Raw genomic sequence first — 26,043 nt, forward strand, 5'->3', positions numbered from 1 at the left:
TATCGGGGGCATAAAAATAATGAGTCAAGACTGATCTGGAATAGTTCAGGAGTTTTGGAATTGGCTGTTTTTCCAGCCTCATTTTGGAGGCCATGACAGTGTTTAAGGGTCACAGTATGTCACTTCCACATGCTTTAATTATTCAACTATGCCAGGCTCAGCGATACTAGAGCTCTGTGCTATTGACGACAGGGTTGTGTGTTCGATACTCAGGCTTGGCAAGCTGCCACAGTTGGGCCTTTAAGCAAGGCCCTTCACCCTCTTGGCTCGCTGGGCGGCGCAGCAATGGCTGCCCACCGCTCCGGGCACGTGTGCTCTCACTGTCACTGTGTGTGTTTACTGCACGGATGGGTTGAACACCCTCTGTGTCCAAACACTAATGGTGAAAATGGTTGTCTAAGGTTCACAGTCTTGTCTAAGAGGAATACAGTCTGATGTCATAGGGCATCTTGAACCAGGAGAGGGAATATTGATCAGGGTTGTTGATATGCCAAATATCTAACACATCTAATCTAAACTAAACCTAAAATAAAAGAACTGAAGCGGGAAGAAACAGAACAACCTAAACTGCCTTCAGTTTTACATGATCCGGTCATGGGAAAATAAAAATCCAACCTTATGATGATTTCTCTGATAGCCACATGGGGGTGACATGGTCCACATGTGGACGATTCTGTGGAGAGTTGCAGACCCTTTGCTGGCTCTAATTCCAGCTTAAAAGAAAACCCACGTTTTAGTGGCACACATCAAACAAGCAGCGGGAGGGGTTTCCAGTTGAGTGACGGCTGTAGCTCCGCCCACGGGGAGGACGAGGCTCCAGAGAGCTGAGCTCCTACACTAAGTCGAGGAGCGGGTGAGCGGGTGAGCGGGCTGCAGCCGGGAGGTCGAGCTGTGTCGGGGTCTCTCAGCTTCTTCAGCTCGGTTTCTGTCAGGACTCGGGGATGGATGTGCTGAAATCAGCCGGAAGAGCTCTGCGCAGTCCCAGTTTTAGCAAACACCACAGTGAGTAACTCCAAAAGTGCAGCTCGCTGTTTTTCACCAGCCTGCACTTCCAGGTCCACCTTAAACAGAGAGGCGCCAGACTGTAGCTGACTGTAGCTGACTGACTGCTGACTGACTGCTGCTGTCCCGTTTAAGGGGGAACGAGGTGTAGGTGTAGATCCAGCCTCGTCTTTAAAGTGTTACCCAGTCGCTTCTCCTCCTTCTTCTTTAATGGGTGAATCTCTTTACCGTCCAGTGTAAGAACTGACCCCGGGTCTTTTACTGACTTTCTTGAGCCACCCACTGAAAAGTTGAGCTGAACTGGCCGGTGTGTTGTAGAGGACAGACCACAGTGTGTGTGTGTGTGTGTGTGTGTGTGTGTGTGTGTGTGTGTGTGTGTTCCTCGTCGATGCTTGGGTACAAAGATAATATTAATAAAGTGTGGACGTTAAAAATGTGCAACTATTTAAACTAAACGTGTTTGTTTTGTTGGATTACAGGATTACAGTCTGGTGTTTTTGCATCCTAGTGGGAACTGCTTCAGTGTCTGCCATTAGAGACCACTGGTTTCCTGTAGGAAACCTTTTAGATCCCATTAGAAAATCATAGCACTAACATGTCTAGAATCAGTCACTAATCACCTGTTAAACTGTCTTTTAAACTATTATGCCTCTTATACACACACACACACACACATATATATATATAATGTGTGTGTGTGTGTATATATTTTTATAGTTTTTATTTATTTTTTTTTGATCCCAACCCATCAGTTTCCCAAAGGCATCTAGGATCATCTGAACCACTATAGAAAGTGGTCAGTCTGGCGCTCGCTTGGCAATTTAAGAGCTGTAGCTAGTTGCGTTAAGATGCTGTCAGGAAACCCAGCCCAGGAAAACACAGAATAACACTACGAACCATTAGCCACCATTACAAAACCACAGGGATGCAAACAAACAAACAAACAAACAAACAGACTGGTTAGACCCTACTGTACATCTTCACCCCAGTTGTTAGCTTTTGGTGTTTAAGTTCTGATGTTCTTCAAGTTCTTGAAGATCTGTCTGATCTAATAAACAGCTCCTTTCCCAATTTTCAGGAACTTGGAGGTCTGAACTGCTTTGTGTCTGATTTTGAACTTTTGACCCTAACCTGATCTCCTGAAGCGTTCTCTTCTGTTAGAAACTGGTGAGTATGCTTCAGTAAGCCACCAGCGGATCACCTGATTTCCTTTAATGCAGGATTGATTAGGCCCTGACTGAGCATTGAAGATACTGGCCTTCCTCCTGGTGTGTGGAAAGTGCTGGAAATGGTTAAGCTAACACGCTCATTCACATCCCTCTCATTATTGTCTGTTTATTTGTATCGATTCTTATCTAAATGCTTACTGCACAAAGAAATACCTCCACCATATCGTTATATCGCCTAAGAAGGTAGCCTGTATGTGCTCGCTGCAGGGAAATCTGCAGGGAGTAAAGCTCAACAAAGTCCCAAATACCCAAGCTTTTGACATTGGCCTGGCTTCGGGGCATTGCTCAGTAAGGTCACAGCTAGAGTTCAGCGTTAATTAAAGGATTGTTCCATGCAGAATCAATGCTTTCCACTCTGACTTTGTCCTGGGACCCTTGTTGTTACAAAATTACAGCTTGCTAGCTGTGAAATACCCAAGGAATGTTGGACTTGCCTTTTTACAGTTCTCAGTAGAAGTATAGCTGACTGTATAGCTGCAAAAACCTTGCCCTTACCGTTTGGGAGCCTCTCAGCTCTGCCTGATTTGTGACATTCCCTAAGTGGAACAGTGAGAACTTGAGAGTTCTCTTGACCCCCATAAGAGCTGTTTAGAGGTTGAGAGGGCTTAACACCATGACGACAGGCGGGAATGCCTTCAGAAGGAATTCTAGACCTGTCGCTCAAGCTCTCGGCCAAGTTCAAGCACAGTGAGGTGCCTTGCTCTTGTGTGACTCTGTAAGCCCATGCTCTTTAGTTATTTACCCAAGTCTGAAAAGTGAAAGTGAACAAGAGAAATAAGGCTGTTCTCTACGGTACTTTATGAACTTCCCTTATTTTTGCTTCTAGGTAGTGCTGGTGTAGCATAGTAGGTAGCGCACTCCTGGTGGAGGGCTGTGGTATTGTGGGAACTGGTGCTTATCTCCTGTCTCCTGACAAATAAAGGTAAATGTACTCTGCACTATGTTTTAGGGTGTTCACACACTAGGCCTGGTTGCCTTGTACTGTACCCGAGCACTATTGCCCCCCCCTCCTCCTCCCTCCCCTGGAGGTCTCCACTCATATCGAGCTCATCCCAAGCATGCTTACATCACGATGCAGCCTTTTGGGTTGAAGGAAAGCGTTGCTACCTGATCTGCTTCACCTGCCCGATTTGGACAGAACACAGAACTTCATACAGGAGGATAGCGGTTAATCCAGAGATGTTACACTGAAAGAGACCCTTTGGATACCTGATCTGCGTCGCTTTAATGATCTTTTATATCGTATTTATTGCAAAAATGAGCGAAGTTTTTGTGCATTAACCCACGTGTGCAGTCCTGATCAAGCAGGTGGCATGGACTGTATATACTTGTGGCTCATTTGGAGTGGATTTAGGTACGCTGATAAACAGCTTTCTCACATGCCTTTTAGATTTATCGATTATATCGATTTATAGCCTCACTGAAGTCATGTTCGGGTTCTGTGCTCGGGCACGGTGTCCGAGTCCAGCTAAACCTCTTCAAGTGGACCTGTGCTGTACTTCACTGTATTGTGCTCAGGCATGGAACAGAGCCATCACACTAATCAAAGGAGGACCGTGCACCCTAAATGCAGTGTACTTTCACAATACTGGAGTGGCAGAATAGTCTAACTGGCTGCCCATCAAGTGTGAGGAGATCGTACGTTCATATCCCAGCTAGGCCTCAGTGCTCCATGCTCCATTGACAAAAGCTATACACCTCATTTTCCTCCACGGGGGGCTTTGTTTACTTTGTGTTACTTTGTGAACTTCGAGTGCTACATTGGATTCATTATATTGGATTATAGAGAACAACCACAGCGATAATAAACATACAGTGAGTGGTGTAATATGCTCAGTTAGAGGGCGTCAGTTGCAGTAATTGCGAAGAAGATGAGGACTTTGCTTGAACATACATATACTTATATCCATCACCTTCCATAGAAAAGGACCTGAGTCTGTGGCTGAAGTTTAAGGCGAACCACTATCTATAAGGCTGTTCTTGCCATTTTGTGGAGGGGCACCAATTCCAGAACATCTTTTATCGATAAAGCAAATGCGTCGGATACTTGGGAGGCTCTTGACTGGCTAGGGTAGCTCTTAGACTAACGTCGTACCTCATGCCACTTCCCTATCCATCTTTCCCCTCCAAATAATTGTTAGAGCAGATGTATGGATGTTTGGGTGGATGGTTTAAATTGAGTTCCTTCAACCACAGACACAGGTCCACTTCTTTGGATATGGTGCCCCACAAGACCCACAAAAATATTTGTGTTGTGTTGAACAGCTAGTAAGCTCTGCTCAGAATAGCCCAAAATAACATTTAAGTAGCCTTTTGAACTGTTGGGTTAGCATAGCTAGCTGTTTGATCAGTCTTCGCCTCAATAGGATATGACTGTAAACCATTTGATACGAAATGACCGCAACTTCTTTCACAAAGGTTGTGGTGGAATAAGGTGGATAGGGGAAGTTCTAACCTACAGATGCAAATAAACAGTAAACAAACTTAGAGGGAGGAACACAGACTAAAATTTGACTAAATACTTGAGCAATTTCAGCAGCAGCTCATTTACTAATGTTTTGAAGCAAACGGGAAGTCCCTTCCCGTTTCACAAGCCACCCAACCGCTCTCTTATAGAAGTAACTCCCCATTAGGGTAGGAGCATATGGGTGCCCTTCCAGAGCTGCAAAGTCACACACCTCAAACGAGAAGCTGCGCCAATTGAACAAACATGGCTTTCTAATGAAGAGTGACTGGACTTGACTTTTTTATTGTGACCTATAGGGGGACGATTTATAGCCAGTGCTTAGGATCTCTTGTGTGTCGGTGTCCTGCTCATACTAAACAGGTGGACGACCTGATGCAGACTGGGGGTGGGTATGCCCCAGCAAAACATGGTCAGCAGCAGCTGTTCAAGCCTTTCCAGCTGCCACATTTCGTAAAAGGCCGCTCACTTAATGGCTGCTCATGTTTCGAGGCTTGAAGTACTGACTAGCAGATGTTTCTCTAAGATCATGATCCAGGCCCATGGTCTGCATTTTTATTTCCTTTTAAGTCATGACCATTTTCCAAATTCTCTTTATCCCTAATGCCAGGTTCATGCTACACAACTCCGATGTGTGCTCTACACACTACTCAACTTGTTGTCGTGTGATCAGGAATCTTTTACTGGTTGTGGTTTTCACCCTACACGACTGATCAACTCTGCAACTAGTATACTCTGCAACTGGATTACTGCAAGTCTCTTTTGGCTGGTCTCCCTCTGCGCACCATCTGACCCCTGCAACTTATCCAGAATGCAGCGGCATGGGTCGTCCTCAATGTTTCTAAGTTCAGCCATGTCATTCCACTGCTGCGCTCTCTTCACTGGCTTCCTGTAGCTGCTGCCAGTATCAGATTCAAAACCCTGACTACTAGATGGCAATGGTCAAAAGCCAATCTGCACCAAGAGCCCTTCGAGCTTTGAGTACGGCTCGGCTCGACCCGCCATCCCTCAAAATCCACTGAAGACAAGCGTCCAGGCTTTTTTCTGTCCTGGCACCGAAGTGGTGGAACGAGCTTCCCCTTGGTCTCCAAACAGCAGAGTCGCTCACTGTCTTCAAACGCAAACTGAACGCACCTCTTCTGTACTTGGAGAAGAGTAGAGTACTATGGTCTCCTTATTGTCTTGTGTTTAGTAGTGTCTAAACTTAGAGGGATCTTTGAACTATTAGTCTATTTAAACTAGCTGAGGTTATTCTTAAGAAATTAGGGAAGCACTTTTGTAAGTCGCTCTGGATAGGAGCGTCTGCTAAATGCCATAAATGTAAAAGTAAATGATCAGCAACACGGGTCATGAATGCCAAGATCTTTCACCCGGAGTCTGATTTTTGGTAAAGTCAAAAATGGGTTCAATCCTTTACATGCCAATTTTAACTGCTTAGGAAGTGACACATTTGACAATTTCACACACTGATTTGCATTGAGTGAGAAATCCATCACCGCAATAGGTTTACACGTCCATAAAGAACAACATGTGCCATATAGAAGTTAGATGTGTCACTGACTGTCAGTGAGCTGTCTAACCTGGTGTCAGTTGCCAGAAATCTTCTAAAAGAGTCTGACCATATTCTGGGCCTTGATGCTTTGGCGAATCCGCATGCAGGCATAGGCAGACACCCACACCCACACACACGCATCTGAATGTACATTAAAATGAAGGACAAAGACTTGACTCTCCACAATACTGTGATAAGTGGGCCGTTACCTGTCTGTAACTAGTATTCTAGTGGGCTACAACACATTGAGCCTGTTTGCAACTGGCAGCAACATGCGCTGGAGGGTGAATGGTTCACGTTCGAATTTACTGTGGATTCTCTCTCCCTATCTCTCCCTCTTGCTCTCTCTCTCGCTCTGTCTGTGTGTGTTTACTGGTAGATGATGTCAGTGTTGCAGAATGTGTTCCCTGGCAGTTTAAGTAGTCCTTCACTGTTTTTTCTGATTTCTTCTAACAATCGTTATAGGAATGTGAGAACCATCCATTGTTCTACCGCGTTGTGGAAACCCGACCGTTCCACAAAACCGTTAAAAGACTGTGATGAGAAACTGACATTTAAGGAAGTAAAGCCCATTTGGGACACATGTTAGTGACATGTGAAAACAGTCTGGTCAACCTACATCCAGATGTTATCTGGATACTTGCATGTCAATGGCAGGTGTAAACAGGCTTCCAGAATATGAGGAGATAAGAAACGTTAAGCTACAGGAGATAAGAGACAGGACTGGGGGTGGGCATGGGTTCTGTAGCTTGAAGACTGATACTCCTGTTTGAGCAGGAAATGAAATAATTATTGTTCTATAAGTCTTCACTTTTAAATAAAGTTAGATGCAGAATAAACACTTGCTTATGCGGCTCAGTGCCATCCGTTGAGTCCCTTGCATGCTCGGGCCATGGGGCATCAGCCCCACATAGCTGATACAGTGGGGGAAAAAAGTATTTAGTCAGTCACCAATTGTGCAAGTTCTCCCACTTAAAAAAATGAGAGAGGCCTGTAATTGACATCATAGGTAGACCTCAACTATGAGAGACAAAATGAGAAAAAAAATTGTGAAAATCACATTGTCTGAATTTTAAAGAATTTATTTGCAAATAATGGTGGAAAATAAGTATTTGGTCACCTACAAACAAGCAAGATTTCTGGCTGTCACAGACCTGTAACAACTACATTAAGAGGCTTCTCTGTCCTCCACTCATTACCTGTATTAATGGCACCTGTTTGAACTCATTAACAGTATAAAAGACTGCCCACAACCTCAAACAGTCACACTCCAAACTCACTATGGTGAAGACCAAAGAGCTGTCGAAGGAGAATGAATGGGGCCATGTATTGTGAGATATTGAATACAAACCTCCTTCCATCAGCAAGGGCATTGAAGATGAAACATGGCTGGGTCTTTCAGCATGACGATGATCCCAAGCACACTGCCAGGGCAACAAAGGAGCATTTCAAGGTCCTGGAGTGGATCAGTCTCCAGATCTCAACCCCATTGAAAACCTTTGGAGGGAGTTGAAAGTCTGTGTTGCCCGCCGACAGCCCCAAAACATCACTGCTCTAGAGGAGATCTGCATGGAGGAATGGGCCAACACACCAGCAACGGTGTGTGCCAACCTTGTGAAGACTTACAGAAAACGTTTGACCTCTGTCATCGCCAACAAAGGATATATTACAAAGTATTAAGATGAACTTTTGTTATTGACCAAATACTTATTTTCCACCATTTGCAAATAAATTCTTTAAAAATCAGACAATGTGATTTTCAGATTTTTATTTCTCATTTTGTCTCTCATAGTTGAGGTCTAACTATGATGTCAATTACAGGCCTCTCTCATCTTTTTAAGTGGGAGAACTTGCACAATTGGTGACTGACTAAATACTTTTTTCCCCCACTGTATATTGGTACAGCCCTGGAAAGAGTGTGTGTAAATTGTATAAAACTGCAGTGTACAGTATAACTGTTGATGGAAGTCGTGTAAAAAGATGTTGTTCGTTTCAGTAATTTCTGAGCTTTTCTATTGGTCTGTTCATCATTAAATGTTGACACATTGAAAATCTAGCAGTGGTTTGTGCATGGTGTCAAAAGGTCATGATTTATGGATCAATAGAAATTAAGTGATAAAAAAATGGACATGTAGGGTTTTTGCAGGCTAGCAACGATACATAAATGTGTTCGGATAAAACAAATGTGTGTCTTAGAGGTTTTCATTAAGTGTGTTTCATTTGTCACAGGCAGTGTTGCTGTGCATTGCTGTTAAATTGGTGAGATATTATATGATATCTGTGGCTTAAAAAGGCCTTGTCCTGTAAGTCCTGGTTTACCACATGATCTCAAGAAGTGTTTTCTGTTGATGATAAATTGGTGATTTGGGGTGATTAGTAAATGTTTAATGTGTTGATATTGGGGCATGTTGGTGGTGAGCATTGTTGCTAATGGAAATTATTTTTTGATGGAAGAAAACTTAAAAAACGTATTTGTGCTCCTAAATCAATTTTTTTTCTAGCTATTTTGAAATGATTTTTTTTTTCTAAACTGAGGCTATAAAATGTAGCAGTTTAACTGACATTTGGCAAATTTATCCTTTAATTAAACTTGTAAGTGACCTCAAAACAAATCTGTTAGCCTCTCAATCTGCCCTAGATCCAGTGAAGTTAATCCTAGCATTCCAGGCATTCCTAAGTTTCTAACTAACCAATATCCTCCTTTTAGTTTACATTATGATGTTTGGGTTGTTTCCTGGCAGCAGACATTTCCTGTTAAATAATCTGAACAAAGATGTCCTAAGGGGTCAAAATGACTGCTTTTTCTTCTGCTTCAACTTCGGAAATGTTATAAAAAATCATCTCCTAATATCTGTTCAGACATCTTTAGGGAAGTCTGTGCAGTGCAAAGTTCACAGTCTGAACCCTTCATTGGTCACTCCACCCTTGCATGGTACCCGATGATAATCATTCAAGTAAAGTAGAGCTTTCCACTGTGATTAAGGGCTTCTGAGGGTCCCACTAATCAGTATTTAGTGAGATTGCCCATCACTTCAGCTGTGTTATTACGCCCCTCTTTGTTTATGAGCTTCTGAGAATGCCTTCCAGGTGGAGAGGACAATCATCAATAATCTCTGTGCAGGATATATTATTTCTGGACCGGTAGTCTGGGAAATTATACAGTAAAGTCTTCTCTCCAGACCCCTAAATCACTGTGGGAAAGTTTGGTACTGGTGAGGGACCATAAGTCAGGCCTGAAAGGTGAAGTTTTCCATCTTATATGGCCTTTATGTGTATCGAATAAGAGACTGAGAAAGCCATAGCAGTTGAATCTATTATTTTGTGTGTGTGTGTGTGTGTGTGTGTGTGTGTTATTCTCAGGTTTTAGATGGACTGTGTTCCTTTTCGAAATACAGCACTGCCAGCCAAAAGTGTTGGTCAATTATTATACATATTTCTAAAGATGGACTAGAACTTTCTTGTGTGCATTTGGTTTCCTTGTATATGTATAAGGGAACCCTAATTGATAAACTATGTATGCATCATTAGTATGTGTACACTTTAATTATTAATAAACACAGAAAAATCCCAGTAATAGTTGACTTTGTTGCACTCTCTGAGCGAGGAACAGAAGTTCTAATTGAACTCAAATATAGACTGTGTCAAAATATGTGTGGACACCTTATTTAATTAATTCAGCTACTTTAGGTAGCAGCCATTGCTGACAGAGTTGGTTAAATGCACACATAGACAGTTTGTCTAGTCTCTGTAGGTTGCTCTGGAGCAGATGCATCTATTGGCACCATGCCTAATGCTAGGTTGGGGCTAGAGGGGTAAAAAGATCCCCAGCATTCAGTGATGCTCTCTGGAATGATGGTGCTCCATCAAATACTTTTGGAATGAAGTGGGATGGTGATCATCCAAAGTCCTGACATCACTAATGTTTTTGACTCTGAATACAATCAAATCTCCATACAATCAGATCTTCATCTAAGAATCAATGAATGGTCAAGTATCCCAATACTTTTATATTTGTTTTATTTTCTATTTGTCAACCTTTCCAGCTCTGGTGTGACATGATCAGTACAACCATATGACCTCATGACAGTACATCAGCGATGACCCACTAATAGACAGATTTAGCCCCATTTGTCATGGTTTTAATACTAAACACTTCATAAGCACTTCCAGTTGGTGTATACATCATCATTTAATATAATCTTCAACATGGACAACCCCTTACCATCCAGGGTTCACTTTAAGGGTAATAGAGCTTTTTAAAGATGTGGTCTGCCTTGGTGTGCAGATCAAAGCAAATCAGACCCTGTTTCTTGTCATGTCACATGAACACAGGTGTAAAGATGAGTGAAATATGTAGTTGCATTGTCCCTTGCGGTAATAAAATATACATTGCATATACACAATAAAGAAATGTAGGATATGCATATTCACTATTTATTCTATTGCAGATATACAAGCTATTATACACGTGATAGAATATATGAAGATAGGGCTGGGCGATATGGTAAAAATACTAAATTGCAATATTTGTCACAATGCACAATATTTATTATTTATGTATTTTGTCTGTGATTTTTTTTTTTCCCCCAACATCTGCTTCATCTCATCTAATTAAATCAGTCTAATTACACTGTTTGTAAGGAAACGTGCAGACGATCAGTGTTTATTTAGCACTAACAATATCCTCGATATGCTTAGAAAAGCATAGTGTTAACATGATAACAATTTCTCACAATATGGTAAAATATCGTAATCTTGCACAACTTTATATGTTACACATTGCTGTTTATTCACAGGGTTTCCTTTACTGTCAAATATATACTGTGCAAAGTTAAACGTAAAGAGGAGACTTGAAGGACGAAAGGCAGAAATGAGGCAGTTCCACCCATCCCAAAGGAAAATTGGGCCATATTCAGGTCTTTTTATGATTCTTATCAAGGCTTATCTGTACATTCCACGGATCGTCGCAGTGCCTCATAAACACATGCTCAGTAACCCAGACTTGGCCTCAGATAAAGAGCGCTCATCCTTGGAGATTTGGAGCCGCTCTGTTTTCGATTATTGCTGAGTATGTTTGGGCCTCAACTTTGTGATATGATTTTGGGAAAGCAAGGAGTGGCTTAAAGGCGGCAAGGACAACCGGCATGTTTTCCAGGAATGTTTTTGAGCTGAGGGGCTTAGAGGGGCTGAGAGGCTCAGCTGAAATAAAACAAATATTGACATTTATAATGTGCAATATCTTTCCAACCCATTTTGCCTGGTACATGTGTTTACATACAGCCTTGTACTTTAACTCTACACACAGCTGCTGTCAGTAGCATGTTTCTTTGCAGGCTTGTGTGTGTTGACCTTGGGCCGATTGCAGAAAGGTTGTTATTTTTAACATTGTGTCATAAACCATAAACCCTGTCCTGTTTTCACAGAGCTTCCAGAGAACTGGACAGACACCAAGGAGACCCTCGTGGAGGGCATGACCTTTAACCTACGGCATTTGGGAATGACTCTGGTGGACCAGCCCAAAGGTGAAGATCAATCAGCTGCTGCTGTAAAGAGGATTGTTGCAACAGTGAGTAAGGCAACACAATGACGACACACAGTAATAATTGTATTATTATTATTATTATTTTCATAACTATTCATTCATTTAATTTAAATTGAGCGAACAAATGAACAATTTAAATGTCACCTCTGCCTGCAACCAAATAGTAAGACTTTGTAGAAAATGCAGCTACATTACTCAAAGGTTTGCCTGAAACGAAAATTGAGTAAAGGCTTTTAAAGGCTTTACCCCATCAAACATCTCACCCCATCTCATCCCACTGTTACTAAATTGTTCTTGGCTAGAGCATAAAGTTCTATGAATAATATTTAACATTTACATTTATATTTAAGGCATTTAACAGACGCTCTTATCCAGAGTGACTTAAAAAAGTGTGTTGCTATTTACCCAAGAAAAACCTCAGCTAGTTTGAAAAGGCTAAAAATTCAAGTTTCAAGTTTAGACACTCGTGGATAGTGGATTAATGTGGATAGAACCTTTCTTATGGTACTGTTCTTTCATTTTTAATAATTCAAGTTTTCTATACCATTACAGTTTTCTTAGAACTGCACATTTAGGAACCTTTTATTTTTATTTTTTAATGTAAAACATTGGATCTGATTAGATCTAAACAACCCTTTTCATCATATAACAATTCTATGCCAGTACACCCATCTGTTTTGATTCATTCATTCGGTTAGGCCTGTTTTTACGTATGTATGTATGTATGTATGTATTTATCTATTGTGAATATAAAATGAATGAATGGCATCCAAGTTTCCAGTGTTGATTATTAAATAATTCCATGTCTTTCAGAACCAAATTACAGTACTTGAGGATTTTTTTGAGCTAATAAGCAGGCTTGTTCCAAAATCAATGCTGATGAATCTCAGTTGCGTTCTGTATGTGTGCTATTTGCATCAGCTCTTCTCAATTAGTGTACAGTACATGGTGGTCAGAAAATACTGTCACTTTCTGTGTCCCACTGGTTTAAGCTTAAGAAATAAGAAATTTCTTAATAATAAATTTCTCGGTATTGTAAAAACACTGTACCCAGTAGCCTACTTAGATTTGTAATTGGTACTATTGTCCATGTTTGTAGCTCTTTGTTTGTAGATCTGGCCATCACCTTTCTTGTAGTTTTCCTTTGGCTCCTGCTGCTTTGTTCTCAGGTTCTCCTTCTGTACTGATTCCTAGGCTAAAGCCAGTGGAAGGAAGCTCCCCAAGGTGGCCCTGAAGGTCACGCCTCAGGGAATCGTTCTTTATGACAATGTGTCCAATCAGCTGATCGAGAGTGTCTCTATATACAGGTGAAGCTCTCTCCAACTCCACCTGTGTAAAACACCACCTCATGCTCGTAAAGCTTCAAATGACCAAGCAATAAATCTCTAATATTAGTGTGGATGTAGCACTAATATTAAAGGGGGTGTGTTCTGTCCATGTAGTCAAACCTTGAAGTTGCATCCTTAGTTTTGCATTAACACTGCATTGTAACTAATTAGTGATGGGAGCTTATACCCCACCAATTAGCATTTCTTCATTATGCAAACAAAAAAAAGCCCAAAACCTAAAACACATTGTTTATTAGGGATGAGTGATTAAATCAGGTTCAGTTCTATAGATATTTGATTAAAATGTCAACATTGATCAGATGTTTAGTTTGCAAATCAATATTTGATGACGCATTTATTGAACTCCATACTGAGGTAAATGTTATATTTGTCTCTAATGGTAATCTTGGTAAATCTTATAAATGTTTATGTAGTGGCAGATATACAGTACTGGGCAAAAGGTTTAGGCTCCTATGGAAATCAGAATGAAAAAGCTGCTTATCTTGACAGTAAGTGTTTATTTGCTCGCTAAAGTGCTAGTATTAGAATGCATACAAATAACATTCATGCATTCATGGTGTTAAATCAGGTGAGCTGGTGATGCAGTTGAACACATCCATTACATTGGGGACTTCCAAGAGAAATCTGGAAGCAGGCTTTGTTCTTTAAACTAGATCACATATCAACTGCTTTCCTCAAAAATCTTGTTTTTCTTTCATATACATACAAAATGTGGATAGTTTTCATATTGGTGCATCCCTTAATACTGATTAACTTATGAACAGTAGTCAGTGTAACAATAATCAACTTTGACCTGTTTGGGACCTGTTCTTTGCAGAATATCGTATTGTACAGCAGACAAAATGCATGACAAGGTGTTTGCTTACATTGCCCAGAACCAACAAAATGAAACACTGGAGTGTCATGCCTTCCTCTGTGCCAAGAGGAAAGTGGTGAGTGTCTTTACTGCATGGTCTGGGGTTTTACGTCTGAAACTAACTTTGTTCAGAGCCAAGGAGCAGACGTAGGCCCTCTTGATTACATATCATAATTACCTGTGTGTCTCAAGCCTGTTACAAATATTACATGATCACTTGACTGCAATTATTTTAGCCTAATTCAACTTGGAAATCATTTTTCACAGTCATTAGATTTTACAATTATATGTTTATCAAAGCAATTGAGAACTAGGTGTGTTTCAGTTGGCATTGTGCAGACCACATCTCTATATCACTACATACTTGCCTCAGATTGTGTCAGGTTGTTATGTAGTCTTTAATAGATGGACAAAACTGACCGTTTACTATGCTGTTTAGTTGTGTGCTGTACTTTTGGTTTTGAACATGAAATGTACGTTGTGGATAAGATTGTTCTGTAGAACTGGGGATATTGTGTCCCCAGTATGGTAAGACCTTCAGTCTGAGACGGTTTAGATGTTAATGTTCTTGTCCAACCTCTGTGTAGCCACTAAGGAGCAGGGTGTTTTGGCTATAGTACAAAGATTATTTAAAATATTTGTAGTGATCATTCTAAAGCATGTTTAATAGGCATAGACATTTAATTATTTGTTATTTTTATTAAAAGGGTAATTTTTGTCATAAAGGGTGGGTATGTGCTATTACAGTACTGTTGGGCATGTATTAAGGGTTAAGAAAATGGAATTGTTAACTCTAACAGTTATAGTTTGGTGACCCTATAAACGTTCATTTATTTGTGAGTTCCAAAGTTGTCTAAAGTTGTTTAACATCATGTTGTAATTATGAATAGTCATCCATGTAGTAGGCCTAATACTGTCTTCAGTGTTGTTACAGCAGTGTAATCAATTAAATGTTATAAATTATATATAAACAATATATAAAAACCTTTTATCTCCAAAAGGCAACCTTTATAGTGCAAGGAAAAAATGTGTTAACTTTCAATTCAAGTCAATGTAAAAAAGATTTTATTCCAAGACTGGTGCATTTCTATTGGTCCATTTCTTGTGACCCAATATAAAGAACAACTGCCAGATTCCAATTATTGTAAAAAGTTTTCGTGAAGGTTACTTTTATACAATATTAAAATATCAGATAGAGCAGACACAGCTGTTAAAGAAGTTCTTGAAATAGTCTTTCCAGGTTTCCCAAGGAAAATGCTGTGATTATTTATTGTCAGGCATATAAAACACTTAAGGAATAAAGGAAGTAAGATTGTTAGTAGTAAGTCGGATGCCTAATTGTGTGGAGTGTTGCAAGAGCATTGCCTTTTCACCGTCCTCCTCTCTCCCTTGCTCTCTCAGGCCCAGGCCGTAACGCTGACCGTAGCTCAAGCCTTCAGAGTGGCCTTCGAGTTCTGGCAGCATGCCAAAGAAGGTATGGTGTCAGTTAAGAGCTGCTATTAGCTGTCCACACCTCGAGTAGCAGTGCTATATAGCCAGCTGAGAGGATCTTAGGCTGAAGTGGGTTCTCATTTATCAGCCTGATTGGACTGGCCAGAAGCCACAGCTACAGTCCTAGGGGAGCCTTTGAAGGAAAGGCCACCGACACTTTTGATCTTTAAGGGAGTTGGTGTGACCACTGCACTTTAATTTTCTTGTCAGAAGTGGTGTTTGGATCTGCTGCACTGTGGTGTCTTTTCTTTTTTTTGTTCTTTTTTCCCCATTTTTAGTTTAGAGTGTTTTTAGAACACTCAAACTATTTGAAAATGTACAATATGACATATTTGAAAATTGAAAAGGACAGTATTTGAAAGTAAACCGTGCTTTATAGGGTCCCGCTCCAATGCTTTAGCTAATGAAACACTGAAACGATACAATATGATATGCTGCGATTCTCTTGTATTGTCACTTCCCTAGTATTTAGTTTTATATGAGTTTTGTATTTTATGTGTTTAATTATGGTATGTTAATGTTCTGTGTCTTATATTTGGGTTTTAATTACTGTTATTATTTATGTATTTTATTTTATAGAGCAGCAAGAAAAGTCCGGTCCAGCTGCAGAGATTAGTAATGGCACAGAACCTGACACATCAGACAGCATAGTCAGCCTGAAAGGAACAGGTACTACACATACAGCCATACATATTGTATAAACCCATAAACACATGCACATTATACACTGGCTGGTTAGACACTGGTTAGAAGTTTGCAGAGGAACAATTTGCCACCTTTTCACCTGTGTATGGTTTTCCATGTAGCTTTGCGAAAGGTAAGATAGAATTCCTACCAACAGTGATTTGATACACTATATGTCTAAATGTTTGTGGGCACCCTTTCTAATGAATGCAGTCAGCTAAGTTTGCTTAATTGCAAAACTTGCAAACACACACACACACACACACACACACACACACACACAACTTGTTTTGTCCCTGTAGAGAAGTATTGCCAATTGACTAGGAGGCTCTGGAGCAGATAAACATGAATCTATTGGCATCATGCCTAATGCCAGGAGTGGGCTAAGGGGGCATAAAGCCCCCAGCATTGATCTGTGGAGCAGTGAAATTGCCTTAAGTGGAATGCTGGTGCTCCCATCCAATACTCCACTACTTGAGTTTGGGATGAGGTGTGGTGGTGAACATTCTGACCTCACTAACGCTTTTTTCACTGAAGGCTCTTGTTTAAATACCCTTTAATTTTGAAAGAAACAATGAGTAGGCAGGTGTCCCAATACTTTTGTCAGTTTAGTGTACTTGTATGTATTTATATGTGCAAGTTTTATGCATAAAGGATTTATAGTGTTTGTGGAGTATATTAGGTAATTCCTGCATGTGCTATGATTCAGAAATGTCACTCATCATGTTCAAAGGGTACAGAACTGTAAGCAGTTTATATTGGGACTGGACTTGTACAACATCCAGAGCCAAAGGATTTTTTCCATGAGAGTTATTTCCACATATTAAAATACCAGCTAAATCAGGCACAGACAAAAATACAGACATTTCTAACCACCATTTCTCACTGAACGCCCCATCACTGTTGGTGATGAAAGGTTGCTGTTCTGCTTTTCTAAGATTCAGGGGAAATCATTGTGTCTCTGTATTGTTGGAAATGACAAGATGCAAAAAACACAACCGCTGCTTTTCTTTCTGCGTACATTAACCTGTCATAGTGGCGTCACGCTTGCTCTCATTTAAACTCTGTGCTCAAAATACTCTCCAGTGATGTTTCCCTCGTTACTCACTAAAGCAGTGTGGGAATGTCCCCATGTGTCACACCAGCATCTGATCATTTAACCATCTTGTCACATGGCCTCAGTATAACACTTTTGCCTCTGAAGTCAGAACGTGGTGATTTCTGACCCTGTAAACAAACACAGCTGCACCAACAAGGCTGGAGTTAATGACGGCTTACAGGAATTTTCCCTTCCATCTTAAATGTTGCAGAAGCTACAAGGGCCAGAATGTAAGTGCAGCGCTATTTTAAGGTGGAATTTCAGCTTCATGCTGCAGGATAAATGTATGGGATACTGTGGTCTTTATTTCTTTCAAATGAGTGAACACATGAATTGAAGTCATGCAGTGTCATCGTTTTATTAAAACACACCTGTGATAATGAAGAAAATACCATAGTATTCATGATGTATGAAAATGATGATTCCTGGGTTGTTGTGTCACAATTTGGAGCTGAAAGTCATTTTTAAAGTACATTTAAAGTTCTATTTCCCCAGATTCATCACTATTTTATTTCCTCATCCTTATATTAAAAAAAAACATAGACATGTAGGTCCGCTGGTGGTTTTGGATAAGAACCAAAAAATATGGCAATATTTGTGTTCAAGACCTTTTGCCTCTGTTGTAAAGAAATCTGAGTTTAAACTCTTTTACACCAAACCCACTTTAAATGACCCTTTACTACAAGCCTTTAGCCCTAGTACTCCCAAAACCAGTACACCAGTTCTTTATCATTTGTCAAAACTGTAGCTTGTCAGCTTGTAGTGTACACAAAGCAAATGTTCAGTTTTTAAATGTAAGAGTTATGTATATGTACCTTAAAGAGCCAGATCCGATTTAATTGAGAACTACATAAAGGCACATAAAGTCACTTCATCTACAGTGGAATTTGTCAAGGGGTGGATATAAGTAAACAGTCAGGTCTTGAAGTGATCTGTTCAAAGCAGAAGCCACATTGTGATGGCCAGATGACTGAGTCAGAACCTCTCCAAAACATCAGGCTGGCCTTGTGGGTTTTATCCTGGTATGCTGTGGTCAGTAGCTACCAAAAGTGGTTCAAGAAAGGACAACTGTTAAACCAGCGACAGGGTCACCTCACAACATACAGAACTTAAAGGATCTGCTGCTAACACTTTCACCTTCAGAGATCTTGTGGAGTCAGATGGTCAGATCTGTGTTAATTAATAATACAAACAACACGTTGAGGAAAACTTGTCTTGAAATAATGCTATATAATGCCCCATTTAAAATGTTTGCCATGTGCTGGCTCTAGATGCAGCAACAGGAAACCTGTTGGATATTGAGGACAACCCCATAAAAAATACTGACAACCAGGAAAGCCATGTGGACAACCACAATGAATCTGAGAACAACAACACTATCTGGGTAAGATTCACACTCAAGTTTCACCCTGTGTGTGTGTGTCATGGAAACCTGACATGCTCTTATGATGAAGAACTACTGTAGTACTACAGGACTTTCTCTAAGATTCTTGAGGCCATTACTACAGTGTACAATTAAACTGTAGAGCGGTAGAGCTATAGAACTAATTATTGGTTCATCAAGCAACCTTCAGTGGTTAGTCCTAACAAGAGCCACTGTTGTAAATGATCTGCGAGAGGAAAGAACCATTTAGTTTGAAGAATCCTTGGTAGCTTTTACGATATGTGGATGCTCTTTAAATGCCGTAAATGGTTTCATGAAGAACCATAAAAGAGAGAGAGAGATAGATATGAGCGTAAAGAACTTGTTACTATTACGTCCACTTCTTTAAACCATTAAAAGGTTCACACAAACATCTCTGTGGAAAAATGCTTCTATTATGGACCCAAAAGTAGTATGTCTATGGCATCTCTCAAAGAACTGTAGCAATAGAGTGTGTAGCAATGAAAGGGTTACTTTCTCAAACATGAAGGTTCCTGAATGTTGTCTACCTGTTCTTTTTTTGGACTGGAAAATTAACCGTCACAGATTACTTTAGAATAGAATACTTTGGATAGCTGTAGTTGCTGAGGAATACCTGTAGTTACAATGTAATATTGTGGAGTGTTAATGGGTCACATTACTTTATACTATAAGATGATTTTGCACACATAAAAGCATTTTTACATTATGAAACATAAATATTTTATACATATTTAGTTATTTTTCAAATGGGTAACAGCGTTTCTGTGATAAACTGTGGACATTCTACAAAAATCGACACTAAATCTGTTCTTCAGCAAACTTGTATATATCATTTTCTCTGCAGGAGTTAGATGATGGTCTGGATGAAGCCTTTTCAAGGTAAAACCCACTGAAAGCCACAGAAATGCACACACTTGTAACCTGCTGTCTCTCTGCAATGTCTTCTTCGGTATCCTCGCTATCTTCCTCCACTTAGACCTGGAAGGTCTGCGTCCTTGAGCAGCATAACAGCATGAAAAGAGCATTCTGATAAACACATGCATATCACACTGATTTCTGACTACAGTGTTACAATGGCGCCTTTGAGGGACTTGAGGAGAACTTGCATGAAAAGGTCACTTGTGAATTATTGTCTGAGTTTAGACTCTTGAGGCCTTCAGTTAATCAGCTTGAGTGAACTGAACTGTGATGCGTTTCTCAGTAGCTGCAAATCCTCCCCTCGGAGAGAAGGCCTGCTTAAAGGACCACTAGCTCTTTGATAAAGGGCTATTTAACATGTGTGACATGCAGCAAATGTTTAAATGTTTTGAGTCTATGAGAGCTGAATAAAAGAATCTTTCAGACTTGTTTGAAGTAAAAACTTACAGACAATTGCAGAACATTGTGTTTAGGATCTAGTTACATATACCCAGGTACAATTTTGAAGGATTTGCCTTTATTGCATAACCTTTACTTTTTCTCTTGTATGTTTGTGAGGAAAGTTTTCAACTATTTCCTCAGATCCAATTAGTCACTATTTTTCAGTTTCTACGTGTTTTTTGTTTCAGTTCATTCTGATTTATTTTGGATCTGAAGTGTCTCAAAAAAAGTGACACACTTCTGCTGCAGTTCTACAAGTTACTCAGTTCTACAAGTTTACTTACAGTAAAGTAGTAAAGTGAGCATCTTCTGCTTTTTGTACTTTACTATGGGTTTAGGCTATGCTGTAAAAAGTTGTCTTTTTAACCTAAACCAAATAGTTAATGTGGTAACAAGCAGTTAAACTTGACTTTGAACTTATTCAACAATTACTTTAATAGTTTAAATACTTTTCACTTTTAAATACTTTAAACAAACCTCTTGTTTATCTGTTTTGTCATTTTTTAGGCTTTTCTCCTTTTACTCCTTTTGCTTGTACATGGTAATTTCACAGAAGAAGGCAAAACATATTCAAACCTTTTCCATGTTATTCTGAACCTTTTTTAATGGTTGTTGTTTTGCTGACAAATTTCAATATCTTCTGTCTAACGATTCTGAACTCAAGCTTTATTTCAATACAGTTTTCTGTAGTTTATACTGGATATAGTGGTTAAATTATGTAAGGCTAGGGCAGAGTGAACATTACCTCGATTTAAAATGGGCTCCTCTGGTCCAGCAGAATAAGGCACTGTCACTCTGTCAGAGCCAGGTACACTGTGCTTTCCGCAGAGCGCGTTGGTTGCCTGGTGATGCTGCATTGGCGGTTCAGAAAAAGAGCCGTTGGCTGGCTGGGCATGTGTCAGAGGAGACGTGTCGGTCTTTTTCCTCCCAGTGTCTGGAGTGTTGCATGTTATTGGGTAAAATATGCAAATTGGGGAGAAAATGGAAAATAAAACTTATAAAATAATTATATATTATATATATATATATATATATATATATATATATATATATATATAATTATATATCTAAATATAATAATTTTTTGTTCAAACCTAAATTAATTTAAACTTAATTTGAATTATTAATAGATCAACCCTGAAGGCATGTTCTTCAGAAAAGAAGAACATGCCTAATTTTTTAAAGTGTAAAGGAAGTTTGGGAAATCCTAATTGAGTTTATAGTCTATAGAAAGTTCATCTCACTAAAGCAGTCATAAAACAGTGCTTTAATTAATATGAATTTTTATTTGTTTGTTGTTTGAACAATTTGCTAAATGTTTTTTTTGTTTGTTTACTGTCTCCTCTTTAATGTGATGCGTGCTCATGTTCGTGCTCAGTAAGAAAGTAATACATCATCTGATGACTGAACTGATGTGGTAAATCCCTTCAGTCAAGAGCCCTTTGGCAGCACCATCTATTGGAAGGGACCAGGAGATTTTGAATGAGAAGTAGCAGCACACTAAAGCTCCTCTCTGCTTCACTCTCTCTGTCTTTAGCTGCAGTTTGGATAGCTTTGAATACTCTCCAGGTAATGAATGATGGTCCAGTTTTAACCATCCCAATCTCCGCTCACCCCTTCCCCTATTACAATCCCCAATTATGCTATCCCAGTGTATATGTCCTCAACACCCTCCCCTCCTCCCGTCCCACATCTTCTACTTCCAAATGATTCTGGATCAAACTCCCATTTGTTGTTTTACATTTGTTGAGTCTTGCACACTAAAGAAGTAGATGTCTGTAGTGCAAATCAGTCAGTCGATGTCATCCTCTTCCACTTATGTGAAGGCTGCACAATATGAAGAGAATATCAAATTGTGATATGTAAGGCATTTAGCAGATGCTCTTAAACAGCTTTGCTGTATACTCAGAAAAATATCCTTAGCTAGTTTGTATAGACTAGGATCCAAAAATACCTTAGGTACTATTAAACACACAAGTCAACATGGAGACCAAAATACACTATAAGTAAATAAAACTATTTTTAACTTTACTTAACTATTGCTATTGATATATAAGGTAAGACACTGCAGGTGATTTTTTTTTTTTAAATGGCACATATCACTGTTAATCTTTGCTAGTTGATTACTTATATTCTTTAACCTCTTAAACTCCATGGAACCACACCACTTTTGGCTTTAAATTTGTAGGAAAAACTGATTTATGAGAAACACAGTTTCAAGAATGGGCCTCAGACCTGCATTACCCAATGACATTTCAGAAAACATGCTTCATTTGTTGGACTGCTGTCATTATTACAAAGGATGTTGACATATTTGCATGCTATAATTAGATTTTAGAGAAAAATAAGCTCTTCAGTGATATGTGGCAGTGTGGCTGAGCTGAGTGTTCATTAAAACTTTTGGAAAAGCAATATACACCCGAGCAAATGCAAATTGGGTTGCATATTGCGGAAGCATATATTTATAACTTTATGATTAATACTGTCTGAGTTATTAAAAGCAAAGATGTTTTCTTTTAATATATATATATATATGATTAATTGGACCAAATTGCTCATTTCTGCCTGTAGTGTCTTGCACAGTTGAAAACTCTTACCATCACACAGGTAGGTAAGATCTGCCTTAATTTAGGTAAGATCTGCCTTAATTTCACCAAAAATGTACATTTGTTGGATCATATGGATGCCATGATTGTTATGGATAATTCCAACACATGGTAGAAAATCATGATTGGGGACTCTGTATCCGTATCACAAAGACCCAGAACTTCATAATGATTAACCAATATACTGTGTATTGTGCAGCCTTACTCGGTGGTATAGTACTTAGTCCATTTAAACTTGCATCACTTTTGGTGTGCCTTGTTTTATTTGTTCCTCACCAGATTTCACTTTTTTCCCCCACCTGATTTCTCTACAAGTTGTTTGTTGCCAGATCTCATCCACACAGCTCGTATCCATTGTGGCTGTGGCTTTTCATTTCAGTTGAGCAGCCCTAAAACAAAGCAGTTGCTTAAGGACTGAAACCAACTGATTAAACCAGTGGAATCAGGTGTTTCTACTTGAGTGGAATAAAACCTGCAGCCACACCAGCCCTTTAATGATAAGATTGGGTTCTTCTGTTTCAGAACAGGCTGTGTATGTTGCCCAGTATCTCTGTATCTAGCCTTACAAATAGCGCAAAATACAAATATTTATATAATTTGCTTTTCTATTTAGTTTTTAATGTTTAAAAATGAAGTGATGTTCTGAAATGAAGTGAAAACTGAATAACAATACTGATCCAGTACTTATCCTACTAGGCTTTAACCTTTTAACAGTCTAAGAAATGCAGTCTAAGAAATACTAATAAAACTAAGAAATACATTTGCCAAAATATATTTATTGGTAAAAATCTGTCCCTAGGTCTTTTTTATCAGCATTTCATTTGATATATGGGTTGTGGATGGTTTGTTTTTGTTTGTTTGCTTGTTTGTTTATTAAGTTATAATTTAATTTGATCCAGGCCCAGTTGACTTGCCCCGTTGGGGTAATTCTAGCCATATAGAACAGTCACAATAAAACAATGGGGCTAGAATATAATAAGGTTTATTTATTTATGCACAAATCAAACATGGACTAATATCTTCATGCCTTGAATTCCAGACTCACATGTTTAAAGTATAATTATTGCTAGCTGCCTGTGTAAATAACTGTAGCTATTCCATGTTTTTTAGTCAGCCTCAGCTAAAGTTGCTATGGCAGAAATAATGAGTACTACTAGGTTTTATCTTATTATTATTATTATTATTATTATTATTATGTGTAGAGTAAATGACTTTAATGATCTGCCAATTACATATGTACTTCAGTGTAGTAAAGAAATTGGTATCATGATCTTGTGCAGTGTTTATTCAGAGCTATTGTTGGCGTTTAGTTCTGTTTACCCTAACTGGGCAACTCAACTGAGCGGTCACGCATGTTTCCCCCTCCTTAAACTTTTCATGTAACTTGAAGTAAACATCTTAAGGGCCGTGTCACGCCAATACGCCCATACGTCAATAGTTCTACCAACAGGTCTACCAAGCGGTTACAATGCCTGTTAAAGGGTTAATTATTATACTGATTTTTTTATTATTATTGATAATATCTTTAAGATGAGCATCTATAACCAGGCAACTCAACTACTATCCCTCAGTATTTAACACACAGTTAAAGTCACCTCACCATTGGATTCTTTCTCTTTTCCCCCTAATATCATCCAGCATTTTCTGCTAATATCAGCCAGATACCGTTATCTACCGATACCGCTGTAACATGTCTAATTTCTTACAGTAGCAGTAGTTGATAACATTAGTAGCAGTAATAGTGATAATAACTGATTCTGTTCACAGTGGCAGTGGATTTTCCTTTATGTCTTTCTGTGTTCCCCTGACCGTCATAGTCCTAGTCCTTTACCGCACTCATTGAACAGTGTTTCACACTATCTTTGTCTCCCTCTGCCCAGACTTGCCGAGTCCCGTACTAACCCCCAGGTCTTGGACATTGGGCTGACCCCTCTGGGCTGCAGCTCAGACCCAGCAAACGACAAAGCCAACAGTAACACAGCCAGCACTGGCAACCTCTTTTGCCTTTGAGAGCGGATTGGAAGGCTACCGCATTGGAAGATGTTTGAGATGATAGAGTTGCAAGAGAGTAAAAAAAAAAGCAAACTGGCTCCAGTAAACTGGACTCCAGACTCCAGCCATCCAGACTGAGGCAACCGCTCAAACACCAAAGCAATATAGTCTGTTTTTCAGAGCTTGGTCAATACTAGAGCTACACTACATGTCCAAAAACCTGGACAGCTGCTAATCCAACATTTCTCAAGAGCTTGTGCCTTTTTGCTGCAGTAAAAGCATTAACTAGAAATGCTTTACACTACATGTTGGAACATTACTTCTAAGGATTTGGCTCCAGTTATCCTAAAGGAATTGGGTGGAGCTCCATTACTTCACCACAGCATCTTATTCTAGTGGTAGGGCTTTTCTGTGGAGATTGCACAAGCTGAGTGTTCAATAATGAATACCAGTGTTCCCAGTAGTAGTAGCTAGATTCACTAGTTAGAATGGGGTCCTGGGTCATTTAGAACCAGTGGGGGACCAATCTCCAAAGAACCACAACCTAATGTTGGAGGGCTTTATACCTTTTTGGACATGGTGAGCTTAGGCTTGCTCAAGAGCATCCTATTCTATTGATGGTGTATTTTTTTTATGGAGAATCAGTCATTATAAGGGGTGTCTGGAAACATTTGGACATGTAGTGTACCACACCTTTGCTTCTAGTGTCAGTATTATTTCCATGTAGCAGTATTTCTTCTATAAAGCTGAGAGCTACACTGCTGTTTAAGCCTTTTGGAAACTTTTACAATAATATAAATGATGTAATCTATGATTAAATGATGTACTATAATTATATATTTACATGACAGTCTTCTGCCTTGAGATTTGATCTTCACTTTTGAAAGATGATATTGTTAAAGAAGAGAAATATATCGGATGTTGTATTAGAAATGTAATTCTACATGCTCTACAGGTTTCAGATGCACTGTAGAATCTTCCATAACTCATAATTATTTTGTATTCAGCATATGACACTGGGACACTTAACACCTATTTATCGTTGCTGTCACACCAAAACCTTGTATCTGTATTTTTTCACCTTTCACAGAATTTAAATTAGGGAGGAGTTGTGTACATTGTGTCAATATTTCCTGATGAATGGACAAATAGAAATGCTCAAAATCAGTTGGAATAAAATCTTTTACCTTTACGTTCATTGAATGTTAAGAAGGTATTTTTTCCTTCTCAAGTTGCTGTTTTTAAAGCATTGCACAGTAATGTATTTGCTTTTTGCCACTATAACACATCCTATGAAATGTGTGAAGAGAAAAATGATTTCTGCTCATTTGCTCAGGTTTTTCCAAAGTTTTTGTTTTCTTGAACACAACAAATTGACCAATAGAAATGGGCTATTTCCGACACTTCGACCTC

At 39.3% G+C, this 26,043-nt stretch overlaps 1 protein-coding gene across 2 annotated transcripts; it reads left to right on the forward strand.

Annotated features, from left to right (window-relative positions):
• The first annotated feature begins 832 nt into the window (after positions 1-832).
• Positions 833-25,828, forward strand: ldlrap1a (low density lipoprotein receptor adaptor protein 1a). Of its 2 annotated transcripts, XM_072675905.1 has the most exons (10): positions 833-1,002; positions 11,671-11,813; positions 12,984-13,096; positions 13,956-14,070; positions 15,396-15,468; positions 16,065-16,154; positions 18,540-18,652; positions 19,518-19,552; positions 21,570-21,601; positions 24,519-25,828. In XM_072675905.1, exons 1-10 carry the CDS (start codon positions 942-944, stop codon positions 24,563-24,565), a joined length of 822 nt encoding a protein of 273 aa, XP_072532006.1. In that variant the 5' UTR covers positions 833-941; the 3' UTR covers positions 24,566-25,828. The 2 variants fall into 2 exon arrangements, with proteins under 2 accessions (XP_072532006.1, XP_072532005.1); XM_072675904.1 differs by lacking the exon at positions 21,570-21,601.
• The last annotated feature ends 215 nt before the right edge of the window (positions 25,829-26,043 follow it).

Source organism: Salminus brasiliensis, chromosome 3, assembly GCF_030463535.1.
Source record: "Salminus brasiliensis chromosome 3, fSalBra1.hap2, whole genome shotgun sequence".
In the NCBI taxonomy this organism is placed as follows: Eukaryota; Metazoa; Chordata; class Actinopteri; order Characiformes; family Bryconidae; genus Salminus; species Salminus brasiliensis.

Coding starts and splice junctions, on each gene's coding strand:
- ldlrap1a (XM_072675904.1), top strand. CDS start 942: ATGGATGTGCTGAAATCAGCCGGAAGAGCTCTGCGCAGTCCCAGTTTT. Junction 13,097..13,955: donor GAGAGTGTCTCTATATACAG/GTGAAGCTCTCT, acceptor TGTTCTTTGCAG/AATATCGTATTGTACAGCAG. Junction 16,155..18,539: donor AGTCAGCCTGAAAGGAACAG/GTACTACACATA, acceptor TGCTGGCTCTAG/ATGCAGCAACAGGAAACCTG.